At 34.4% G+C, this 13,417-nt stretch overlaps 1 protein-coding gene across 2 annotated transcripts in view; it reads left to right on the top strand.

Annotated features, from left to right (window-relative positions):
* MAN2A1 (mannosidase alpha class 2A member 1) overlaps positions 1-13,417 on the top strand; it is a 112,036-nt gene that overhangs the window by 60,803 nt on the left and 37,816 nt on the right. For both annotated transcript variants that reach the window (XM_048291063.1, XM_048291065.1), the window contains exon 13: positions 11,667-11,832. In XM_048291063.1, the coding sequence (XP_048147020.1) occupies positions 11,667-11,832 (166 nt within the window). The remainder of the gene's footprint in view (positions 1-11,666; positions 11,833-13,417) is intronic.

Raw genomic sequence — 13,417 nt, 5'->3', positions numbered from 1 at the left:
AAATAAACTCTAACCAAACCAATAGTTTTAAGTTTTTATTGGATGAAATAGTGATTGCAATATGCACAGCCTTGTGTCTTTAAGTGAAACCTCTGTATTAGTATCTTTCAGAGAGGTGGACAGGATGAATAGTCATTCAGTCAAGCCTTAACACTCACTGCTTTTATTAAGAAACAACCCTTAATTAGCACTTCTATTAAGCACCCAGAAGTGCAAGTAGGTAAAAAATTAGAAAACACTTTGGAGGTGATACATGAAGAGCCTGCATTTTAGTTTCCAATACCCTGGCTGCTTAGGTTGAATACAGCCTAATGGTTTTTTGAAAATTACTTTAAAGTGTTAATCTCCGTGTTCAGCTGCCTGATCAATTTACTAGATTTCATGTGACCTGTAACTGCCATGAGCATGTTCTGTTTGTAGTAAACTCAAGGTCATTTTGACTGAATCGATTGGATATTTTAAAAACATTCTCCTTGGTTTTCATGATGGAAGAGCTGTTGCAGAGGCAATGAAATACTTGGCTGACACAGGATAACTCAGATGTCTGAATCTTGAAACATCACTAAATGTGAACTTGAAATAAGTATTTCAGTAAAAATCATTCTGGTAAAAGTGGTGACTTCAAAATGAACAAAAAGCATGATACATTCATTCTGTTTTTTAGGTGGAACTTAGCTGTGCAGCTATCTTTATGACCAAACCCTGCAAACTCTCCATTGACAATGTCTAATGGGACAGGAAGTGAGGGGTATGGAAGAGTTTCACAGCACCTTGCTCTCTTTATTCTCACTTTTTGTGTAAGGTCATAACAGTTTTTCAGAGGTTTCTGTATTTTCTCTCTGAGTTTTCTACTTTTTGTGTTAAAAAGACATTTAAAAAATATACTACATGCAGGCTTATCTGAGAACTGACTCCAGGCACGGTAGTTGACATCTCTTTAAAAGTTTATCTGTGAAGTCTGAAAACAAAACAAAGAAGCTAAGAGATGAATGCCTGTTTTTGTTTAAGGGCTTTAAAACTGAACTGTGGTACATTTTTGGAGTTATGATAAATTTTCATTACGAAGAAGAAAAAAGCAGCTTTCATTTGCAATTAATTGTACTTCAAAGCTTTTTGTGGAATTAATTTTTAGTTTTCAAATCTCAGTTTTTGAATCCTATGCTTCTGAATTCAAGTTATTCTAAAAGTTGTTAAATTTCAAACTTTTAAAGATTATTTTTCAGTGTATAAAAATTCTTAAACATCAAACTTTTTTTCAGTTTTTGGTCTGTCGTACTGTGGATGAGCCAATGACAGTCTCTTCTAAATGTTTTTGTTTACTGTCTTTGAAACTGCCATTGCAAAATTAAAACAGTAAATAAGTTCAGTTTGTAGCATTTGTAGAATCTTTGCAGTTTTTCTAAATTGCACAAATTTAGTCTTTTCATTTCAATGCACAGTATAGCAAAATCTTTTGTTGGGGTTTGCAGTACCAGTACAGTCAGATAGTGAAGGTGTTGGATGCTTCAGTTGCTGTAAAAAATTACAACATCAAAATAAAATAAAATATGAAAATGAGGTCTTACAAGAAATTTCTGGTTTCCTCTGAGAACACTGTAGTGGAAGTATCGTGAAATACAGAAGGAACAGGTGAAATAAACATACTGTAGGGGAAGGGAAAAACCCTCCATTTGTTTTCAAAAAACAGAAAGTGATTGTTATGAAGGAATATGGTAGTGAATACTTGAATACAGCTGAAAGATCTGCATCGTATGCATGTACGTGTTGAAGCAGCTTTGGAAGTAGAATATACATATTTTCAGTATATTAGTACATTTGTGTATTATTTCTTTTTTTTCCAGGCACTTGCCCCTTCAGCCTTTTTACTGGAGTTACTTTGAGGCAATATTGTAGTTAGTCCAAGGCTCTCAAGGCACAGACTGAAGTGATATGGAATACTTAAAAGTCTTTCTGCTCTTCTGAACCAGATTTTTTTTCCCTTCTAAATGCAGATTTATAAAGCCTGCACTACAAGAGGAACAAGGAAAGGATTTTAGTGAAGGTACTTCCTGATCCTGAAAAAGTCAGGGGGCTTCAAGCCCATCTTGGACCTCAGAACATCTCACAACTTTGTGGTAAAAGAAAAATTTAAAATAGTGCCTTTGGACTTAATCCTTTTATCCTTAATTGGAGAGTAGTTATGTGCTCCACATTAGGATATGTGTGCCACTACAATCCATCTAAATCATAGGAAGTATGTGTATCTGGCATATGTAGTAGGTACATAACATTTAAAAGTTTTGTCCTAGGTTGATGTTGATTTTTTTTTGTGTGTGTGTTCTTAAAATATACAGTTCTTGCTGTGTCGGTGTCTGTGTTTTTTTCTTGAGGGTGTTCCATGGTTTGTTCTTGAGAGAGCCACACAAAAGTCCTGTTTCCTGTGATAATGGAGGGATGGATTATGTGCCTATTGTCTGCCTCATTCTGCACCTTTTGCATGAGCAATGGATATTATAAAGATTCTCACCTTTATTAAGGAGTCTAAAATTCAGATTTGGGTTTGTCATTAGGTAGGGTAATCCTGCAGTGATTCTGAAATGTCAAACTAAGATTATGGAACTCTTTTTAAGCACAGGATCACTGGTCTTATTTATTTGTATGTTAGACATTTTTATTTCAGACATTACTGCTCCTAGAAATAATATGTAATTTTCGCATAGCTCTATTTCTAAACTATACATTTAACTTCCTTTTCAAATACTGTTATAATCATGGCATTATATTGCGTTAGTCACAACTCTACTGAAGTAGATTCTTGTGAATTTACTTATTTCTTGATAGTATCTCTCTATTTCTTGATGTCACCAATTAGATGGTATAATGAAAAGCTGATCCCTGGATAATAGATTCTGTTTCCACCCTTTTACACCTTATGAAAGCAACACAAATTTATGTTGCATGCTTGTAATTTGAGGTTGAGATTACCATCCTACTAACTGTTAATGCAGGGTATTATTCATAAGCTGCAAAAGATGTCTTATTTAAGAAGAGGAAAACATCCTACTATTTCTTCATGTATGATAATATTTTATTATATATATTTGAGTTAATATTCTACTCTAGAACGAACAGTTTAATTGGATTATAATTTGCTGCTTTGATGTAAATTGATTTTTTTTTCCTTGTTACATCTGTGACAGTATTGATGAATTTATAAGAAGCTTCTCTGGATGTGATGTAGAGGAGCATATTAGCATTATTTATTTTATCTGCTTAGGTAAGCTGATAAATATCCTTAGACTTTATCCAGTCAGTTAAAAGCCTCTTGAGCAAAGGTATTGGCGTCATCTTTTGGGGAAGAACCTGCTTTTCTCTGATTTAATAGAAAACTGATTGTTTATCTTGATTTTTAATAAACCACCCATATTCCTACTGCCCCAGATTTTGTGTTTACATCTGACACTACCTCTGAGTGTGTAGGTCCTAATCATAAACAAAAGACTTCTCAATTTAATTAAATGTCTAGGATTGCATAGTTATGAATGCTAATGCTTTCAGTATCTACTGTATCTTGGAGAAGGTATGTTAAATCTCTAGCAATTTTTGAAACTATTTTAATATCATTAGGCATGTTGATTCAATTTAAACCACAATTTCACTGTAGTTTCATTTGTTGCTTTGACCTTAACTTTGTGCTACCTTCTCTCTGTTAATGGACAGACTTGCTGGTTGCCTAGCTGTTTTCTAAATGTTCGTTGGTAAATGTTCATTGGTAAATGTTGGATATCACATAGTATTCAAATTATATCTTTTGGTATTAATCTGAGTAGGGTGGAATTTTTTTTGTGCAAAGTGAGGCGAAGAAACAAGCAAGGAATTCTTTACGTCAGATAATAAAGTCACAAGCTGTTTTCTATCTGTCATGCTAACAGAGTAGAATGTAAATAGATTATAAAGTTTGACGTCATACTGCCAACAGCCGCTCTATATAGGGTTAGTATTTAAAACTGTCTTGGAGAACTGGAGACTTTATTTCATAGTCAAAGAAGCAGGCAAGTGGAAGTATTGCACATCACATGGGAAAATATTGTGTGGACTCACCAAATGGACATTAGTGAAGCAGAAGAAGACTAGATATGCCAGAAGATGAAATTAAGGGAGTTGCTTGTATGGTGTCAAAGACAATTTTGCTCTTGGAAATATGGGGTAAGACCCTGGAAAGGGTTAATAGGAAAACAAGGGCACTAAGTCTGTTTAGTTTGAAAAGACTGATAATAAGGAACATAAATCTATAAATGCATACAGGTTTGTTACAAAGAGTCATATTAAACATGCAGTGGAAAAAAGGAAGATATAATTGGAGGAAATGTAATTAAAATTTTAATTGTATATTAGAAAAACTGGTGCTTGAGCTGCAGAACAGTATCATCAGTTTTGGACTTTTTCAAGAACAGTGTTTGCAGCATTTTTCAAAGTTTGCTCTACTGATTTCTCATTTTGTTTAAAGGGTCAAGCTATAGCAACCTTCCAGTGCACTGGGGAATTTGTTAATATCTAGATTTTTCTTTCTCTCTTCAATTTACTCATGGGAGTCATAGCAAAATGGGGGCTTTTGTAGTACCTGACATGACTAAGGTTATAGTCTGTTTTGTACGTAGACTTCTGTTTGACCAGGTGGAATAAAACAGAAAAGTGGACTGGTTTAAGGCATGTAAGACCTTCCAGTGATCTGAAAGGCTGCCTGATGTTTATATAAGAATTGGTTGCTCTAGTGAGAGAACATCTCTGCTTCCATTTGTTGTGAACAAGCACAGCAATTTATGTTCTGTTTCTTGTACAGGCACATGGAATTTTCTGTTCAGGACAAAAAGGTTTTTTTCTCTGACAAATGATATTTTGTCACTTGGCAGATGTGCTGTAAAAGCTGGAGTGCTTTTGTATCACTTTTGATAAAAGATTGTCTGAGTGCTGGATGTTTTAACTGTTTTATGCATTAAATGTTTCCAGCATGATGTCTGGGGAGGTTGTGGAGGTCTTTTTTTGGTGATATTATTAATATTAATATTACTGTAGGTAAGGCGAGTTTTGGATGTGGGGAGCAGTGTGGTAGCTACTACTACTAACTGTGTAGATTAGTAGCAACAGATCAGTTTTCTGTAGGAATGCAAAGGGTCAAGATATTTCCTATCTGTACTGGAAAATCCTGCATTTTCCCTTTGTCTCTCTACACCCCTCCCTCTCCTCATGCTCCAGAAGTTCTGCTTCTAAAAGAAATATCTTACATCCCTAATATCAGATTTCTGTATATTAGTTGGTATGATGTAATGTTGGAAGTGTATTTTCCCTTCTGGAAAAAAACTCACAAAAACCTCTGATACATCTAATGAGTATTGCTGATTTTGTTCCCTTTTGAAATATGAACTAGGAAGAAAATTATTTTTGTATTATTGAACAAGTATCCATGCGTATCTGTTCCAAAATACGTTAAGTAATTCCTCAGGAGCTTATGGGGTTTTATCTCAAAATTAATTTAGACAAATTGATTTTGATACTTTTCGTTTCCTTCTTTTTTTAAGTAGAGTTTGCCACTATTGAAAGAAGGTTGTGGATCAGATGTCACTGATAGTAGTTCAAGGTATACGGAGACTTAGAATTCAGTATTTACAATAACATATAATAGAAGAAGTATAATTTGGGTGAAATCATGAGGATATTTTACATTTGAGAAATAAATACTCATTTCACAGAGGGGGACATAAAGATAGTTTTAAATACCTGCAGAGTCAAGTTTTCTTTGAAATGAGCATAAATCAGACTCAAATACCTTCAGAAAGTGTAGGACATTGGTCACAAGATTTTCATGCATGGGGGTTTGAATAACTTTGTCCAAAACTTTCTCTGTTGCCTAACTTTCTTACAAAATTAATTTTGAATAGAACTGAGAAGTGTCTTGAAATGCTGTGAAATGCAGTTTCTGAAGCCCAATTTAGTAACTGATAGAAGAGCTGTAGGAAAAAAGCATTAATCTGCTGTCAAGGACAGTGTCACAATCATGAGCCTGCACAGTTGGCTTTTGATGAGTCTTGTTCCTAAAGGAATATTAAGAACAGATCGTGGATTGAGATATTGGAAAATGTCTAATTTCTGTATAACCAGAGGAGCACTGTGAACAGAAAATATCCTGAAGATTGTATATATTTATTTTCAGAACAATTATTTTATAGGCTCTATAATTATATTTTATAGATCATCTTTAGTAATTCGTAGTAGAAAAGCATACAAAATGGAGGAGGGGACCTGTACTTAAAATGTCATGTTATTCATACTTTTGACTGAGGAGGCCTTGACTCTTATGTGCAGGACCATAAGAATTTTGAAAAGAGCCAAGTAACTTGACATAATTTTTTTTTTTTAACCTAGCAGTTGAGTAAGTATTCAATGGAGTTTTCCTTCTTAAGAAAAAGGAGTTATTACGGTTAGGTTTTATTCCCAAGTTTTTCCCCACAGCCCTCTACAGCAAGGAGAGAGCATTTTAAAAACAGGAGAGTCATTTTTGTGCTCAAGTTCCTTGGTTTTAGTCTGTATTAAAAAAAAGAGGAAAATAAGTATCTAGGTGGTTTCTTGGCCTTCAGTGCAAGAATCACGGAAGTCTTTTCTTCGGGGGAGGTTGTACATATTTGCACAATGCACAGATAAATGACTGGTTTAAATAGATGGTCTTGGTTCTTTTCCTTCCATGTACTTCCATCCCCGAAGACGTGCACCTGTGTAATGGCAATTTGTGGCAGTTTCTTAGGATCCTAGTTTCCTTGGACTTTTTGGGGCTTTTTTGTTAAACTTCCAGCATACATCAGAGGTCAGGTAGTTTAGATTTTTTAATGATATTTTTGGAAGCTGCCATGGCAAGCAGTGCTTTATGCAGTTTAAATATTAAGCCCTAGTTTGTTTCTACCTCATATACATCAGTGTTCAGTAATTAAGCATTACTACCTACTGACTCTTCTCCCATCTTTCAAAGTGATTTTTTCTTGCAATTTTAAGATGTGAAAAAGTTTTAATTCTATCTTTATCACCCAGTGAGATGATTTTTTGTTTTAGAGGATTACAGTTTTGTTTACAATTCTAAAGTCTATCAAAGTCCATCAACAGTCAAGAACTCAGAATACATTTCTAGCTGAATTGTGGTTTCTAACCCACCAGTTTTTCTGCTTTTAACATATGTAGAGTTACTTCAATTCCTTTTCTCTATAGCTTAAGGCATTTTAATCTGTTTTCATTACTCCTCCCTTGATGTTTTCAGAACTTATGTGCATCTGTTTGTTCTTTTTTGTTCTTCAGTGGAAGACCATTGATACAGTATATGATTTGGCTTCATGGCTTTTACCTTTTATCAGTTTGGGGCGTACTTGCTGCATTTTTTTTTTCACCATTTAGGTAGTTTTTACCTTAGCCTCTATAGGAGAAGAGTGAAAGAAACTAATCAGCTTTGAAGGTCTTGTTCGTGTACCTTTGCATTAAAATTGTGCATGTGTGTCCAGAGAACTGACTCTGATGAAACCATTTATAATGGGAAATGCACCAATAGGTCTCAGAAGGTTTGCTGGAGAAATTTTAGTAAAATTGATCAGTCCAAGCTGGAGTTCCTCAAGGAATTGGTTCTCCAAGTGAATTTGAATACAGTTACTCCGCCGAGCAATGAAAGGTATTGCCTTGAACTGTGAATCCCAGTGCCTTGAAGAGGTTGTCTTTGGATAAGCCTTTGTCACTGATGATGCTCTGGCATTTACTAGTAGTGAGTTGTGGTTTCTCATGTTAGTTGAATGCAACCCCTTGTGATGGAAGCATGAATGAACTTCAAAAGGAAGTGGTAATTATGGTAATTGTGTTGCAGGTGTTAGTAGTAAATGTGTGTATCAATATATATGCCCATATTCTTCACACTGAAGAAAAAGAAAACAGTGATCTTTTGAAATACTGAAGCTCTTCTGTTTAAGAAACAATATTCTTTTAGGAGGCAGAGATTAAAGTTCTTAGAGATCTAAATTGTCTTTATTCATATTTCTGTTCGTAAATAAAGCTACAGCAGTTGACATGTTTTCTTAATTGAATAATGAAAGTATTTGAAATAAGAAGGGGGAGTGGGGGGAAGTGAGGCATGTTCCAGCTCTTGCTGAAAATGTTCCACAACAAGTTAAGTCTTGAAGGAAAGACTGGTCAAAATATTTGATGCTTGAATCAAATCACCCAAAAAAGTATGGAGTAAAATAATTCAAGGTGTAACTTTCCAAAAGTGTCTGAAAATGAGGTGTCAGGAATTGCTTTTCTAAAACTGCAAATATTTGTGATGCATCCAATTTAGGATTAAGAGCTCAAATCTGCAGTAATTTCTCATTTTTTGATGGGCTGAGAGCAGTTAACTCCTGCTCCAGTTCAGAGGTGAAATACGTTGTCTCCCTGTGAGTGGTTTTGTCATGGTTTTTGTATCAATACAGTTTATATTAACATAGTTTTAGGATTCTTAGTTTTCTTGAATAAATGAAAGAAATTATGGCTGACTCTTGGCCATAATGGTGCCTCTAAAGTAAAATATTACAGATAAAATTTTTCATATGAATTTTACCAATAAGCATTAAAACCCTTCACTCTTTAACTGGATGAAAGATGTAAACTTTAATAGTTTTCTTGGTGTTGTTGCCAAAGACCAGTGACCTGAATAATGAAAAGAAAATATTTGCTTGCTGCTTCTGAAAGATTGTAATGTTCATGTTTTCGCCTTAAAATAAGGAATAGAAAACCTTTCAGTATTATCACGTTGCTACTCTGTGTAATGCAACCACAGTGCATTAAGCAATTGTACTTAGCTTTTTGCATAGCATTCTTTGCAATGATACAGCTTAAATGAGGTGAAGCTCTTTTTTTTTTCAAATAAAATCTACAATTTTTATGGTGGGATGTTATTTAAGGGTGGGAGTTGAATGGCACTTCAGAAGTAATGTGATTTAATTACATTAGTCAGTGCTTTTGTATATGCACAAGAATTACATCTTACTTTGTATAAATACTACAGTCTTCATGAAATAATATGTCAAAACAAAATGTTACTATCTAGTCAAAATTCCTGCATTTGTAGTGCTGAAAATGTGACCTATCATTGCTAGATTCCTCTATCTTACTACTCTACACACACATAATGAACTAAAAATACCTTGATTTGAGAAGTTAAAAAATTTATATATTTTAGTACAACAAGAGATTTGTTTAATCCAAATACAAATTTTAAAAAGTAGCCTGATGAAGTATAATAATAATATGGCAGTTCCTAAGGTCTTTTGTTAGGTAAATTTGTCATGAGACTAATCAAAGCTGTGAAATATGTTTGTATCTATGGGAAGGTGAACAAAGTTCCTGGAAATATTTTTTGCGCTAATATGTTCTTTGCTTGGCAGATAATTTAAATTTAATGAGGGAGTGTAGCATTAGTGAAAAATTATTATATACATAAGGTCTCCTTTTACTTGGAGGCATAAGAATTGAGGAATTCAATTGTATAAAAAGAAAAAAAACCAAGAAGACATGGTGTTCTGTTGATGGATGAGAATGAGGATTTATTTTGAGCTTTGGTGTTCAATTATCTGTTAATCCATATTGTTTCTGACAGAGTTCTTAACACTCTGTTATCACAGTATATGAGGAGTTCTTAAAAAAAGTTTATTTAATATAATTTCTTTATTCTTCCTGATTTGTAATGGGTCGAGACTGAGAGCAGGGTTGGTATAGCTAGGTTTTGTTTCCACTAATGTTATTTAAAAAAAAACCAACAAAGCAACAAAAACACCAAAACATTAAACCAAAAGGTTAACCAAAACATTTAAATTAAGTCTTACCCTGAAAGAAGACATCTCCATATAAGCAGAAGTATAAAATGCCCTACCCAACTCTAGGGGAGGTTCTCAGAAATTCTTGCACAAGTTCTTAAAAGACTCTGAAAGCTGACCCAGAATATGGTTAACTATTATACTGTCTAGCAATCTAGGAGTCTTCAGCATGAAATAGGGCAAAAGAGAGTATCCCAAAGCATTTTTGGTTGTGATCACAAATATACATTGAAAATTATTGGTATGCTTAGAAGTCATGATTCAAACAGTACTTCACAGGAATTTAGAGTTAAAAGGAAAATAATTTTTATGGAAAGCTCATTTGATATATGGCAAGTAATCCAAAGGTTCTTGATATAAAAAGCTAATAAAACCTCTGATTTTGTTTATTCAACTAATGAGAAATTGGAGTTGACCTTTTATTTCCTGCTGATTGTGAGGTACTAGGGTAGCAGTGAAGTGCAGGGAATTTTACTAGCCAAGTTTGATGCAGGCAAAAAAAGGAAGCCAGAAAAAAGATAAGGGGGAAATGATGGCCTGCTTAGGATTCCAAATGAGATTTGTAGATCGGGTGGACAGAGACAGTTCTAGGTGAAATGGTTTGATCTGTGAAAGGGATAATTGAATTTGAGATTTAAGATGTGAAAGCAAAATAAATAAAACCATGGACAAACCCCTGAAGAATCTGCATAGAAAACACAGGGCAGAGAATTAGGAGAACCTACTTAGCAAAAATGCGGAAGGAGTGATTTGATAAGAAATGGATCTCATGGAAACTGACGAAAAATCAGATCCCATGAGGAAGTAAGCTGTTTTACAGTGGGGAGGGTTAAGGAGGTTGGAGATAGAGTATTGGTTCTGCTGTATATAGTTAAGAAGATATCAGAAATTTTGGCAAGAACAATTTTTGTTGTAAAAGACTTTTTAAAAGGATGACACGAACAGAGGGAAACTTCAGAGAACAGTTGTAAATACTGCATTCTTTTAGCTTGTCAGTGAAAAGACATGAAGTATAATGATTGTCCTACAGATGCACGAGCCAGAGATGTTCTAGTATAATTTTGTTTTTCTATACCTTACAATACATGAATCTGTAATAATAAAAAAATATATAGGCTAATAAAGTCAGTCCGTTCAGCTCAGGGCTGATTCTTTTGGTTAATAGCATAATCTGTTTTCAAATGGAAGAAAAGGCATAAGACTATGTAAAAAAATAGTTATTCCATATTTACCTATTAAGAAGATATGCAAACAGTTGCCATAGTAAATGCTGGTAAATTATAATTTAAATAATTTTGTACTTTCCCTTATAGGAGAGAGAAACTAGCTCCTTTAGTGAACATATATAATTCATATATATATATAATTCATGTATATATATATATATGTACAGCCAGTTTTGTTAATTCATTTTTTCTAAGCTATGTTAAAAAAAAAAAACCAAATTTGGATGAGAATTTAATAGTTCAACCTGAAAAATGCATTTAAAATGCCCTTAAGTATCTTGACTGTGCTTGCAATTGTTAATAGTAATTCTGTAGCAGGGATGATGGGAAGTAGTTGTATATTTTGTAAGGAATTTTCAAAATTTCTTGGAGAAATAATAGCATTAAGAAACAACGATCTGCAAACAACTGATGTTAAATATCCATTGTTTCTTGGTTATGTTTTGTATATCTATTTGTTGTGGTATGTTCCTGTTGTTCTAACATAATTTTAATCCTCTGTATGTAAAATTTATGTGCAGTAACATTAACCTGAAGGAGGAAACTTGGTTGCCAAAAGATAATTTAGTAAATATATTTTTTTCAGATACCTTTTGATATATAATCCTACGGAACAAGAGCGATTTTCAGTGGTTTCAGTCAATGTGAATTCAGCCAGAGTTAAATTATTGTCTCCTTTGGGAAAACCTGTTACTGTCCAAATTAGTGCTGTTTGGGATGGAGCAACTACAGTATCACATGAAGCTTATCAGGTACCCTACTTTAAATAAAAAGCATTAAAATATGGTTTTTGACAGATACTGTAGCTTCATAGTTGAAGAAAATGGAAAGCATATTTTATATGTTGTATTCTCTGTAGACAGTACTGTTAATTCAGTCATTTTAAGTAAAAAAAAAAAAAAAACAAAAACCCCTTAAAAATCAACATACTTGTGTTTAGCATTAATATGTCTTAAACTGATAAACTTTTGTGATATCATTTATGACATTTAAAGGATCTGTTTCAGCTGCATGACTGGAAAGTACTAGATGTGTGTCTTTTTCCCTAACTTTCTCAAGCTGCTTCTTCCTTCAAGTGCTAGTCTGTACGCAGAGTCACAGTCACACAAGCCTGTGTGTTCTCAAGCACTCCAGCTGGAATGTCTTGTAAGTGCAATGACTTAAGCATTTACATTCAGATGTTTTCTTCCTTTCCAAATACTCGAGCTGGACAGGTATCTTCAAGGTCACCTCCTGGTTTTGTTTGAAACAAAACTGCTGAGAATTTTTGAGTTGTACATCATTATAGAAGATTGTCCTCAATGATCAGAAACTTACTTTGTTACATTTTTAATGATATAGTAATAGTGTATTATTGTAATAGTAATATTGTATTGCTTTCAGGCTTATGTTTTGATTCCTTTTGATGTAGGAACTTCATTCAGGATAATATTTCTGTGAAGAGAATTCAGTAACTGTCTCTCAATTGTGTTCCAAAGGGATAATTATTGTGGGTAAACCCTGTTAAGCAGCTCAACCCCACTCACCTGCTTGTTCACTGACTCAGTGGGGTGGAGGAAAAAGTTGGATGGGTAATGGTGAGAAAGCTCATGGGTGAAGCTGAAGCTGTGCACACAAGAAGAGCAAAACAAGGAATTCATTCACTGTGTCCCAAGGCTGGGCAAGTGCTCAGTCATCCCCATCAGAGTGTGGCTCCATCACATGGGTCAGTGACTTGGAAAGACAAACCCCATTACTCCAAACGCCCTCTTCCTTTTTCTTCTCACAGTTTTTATTGTGGAGCATGATGTCCCATGCTTTGGAATATCCCTTTTGTCAGTTGGGGTCAGCTGTCCTGGCTGTGTCCCCTCCCAGCTCCTTGTGCAGCCCCGGCCTCGTTCCTGGTGCAGCAGCAGAAAGGGCCCTGATGCTGCATAAGCCCTGCTCAGCTGTAGCTGAAACATACCTGTGTTATCAATGTGGTTAGTACTGAAACCAAGCACCATATGTGCTACTCTGAAGAAATTTAAGTTTATTCCAGCCAAAATCAGCACAATAATTAGTATACTTATTGCCTGAAGAAGAGGAAATGAAATGACTTATCTGGACCTCAAATTCTAAACAAATTGCTTTGGAGATGTACCTTGCATACTACTCTTCTGTGCAGATTATAGATCCTAAAAAAAACAGAGACTAAAAATGAGACACTTGCTTTATACTTAGTTATTTAAATTCATACATTTTTGAATTTAAATTTCAAACGGAAGTGATAAGTAGAGTCTGTGTGCACTTGGTCCAGTACACATGCATCTTCAATGAAAAGCAGATATATCAGAACTGCATACCACAGCTAACATT

This window comes from Corvus hawaiiensis, chromosome Z, assembly GCF_020740725.1.
Source record: "Corvus hawaiiensis isolate bCorHaw1 chromosome Z, bCorHaw1.pri.cur, whole genome shotgun sequence".
In the NCBI taxonomy this organism is placed as follows: domain Eukaryota; kingdom Metazoa; phylum Chordata; class Aves; order Passeriformes; family Corvidae; genus Corvus; species Corvus hawaiiensis.
Note: the sequence above shows the minus strand (reverse complement) of the source record. Positions and strands in the feature narration are given on the sequence as shown.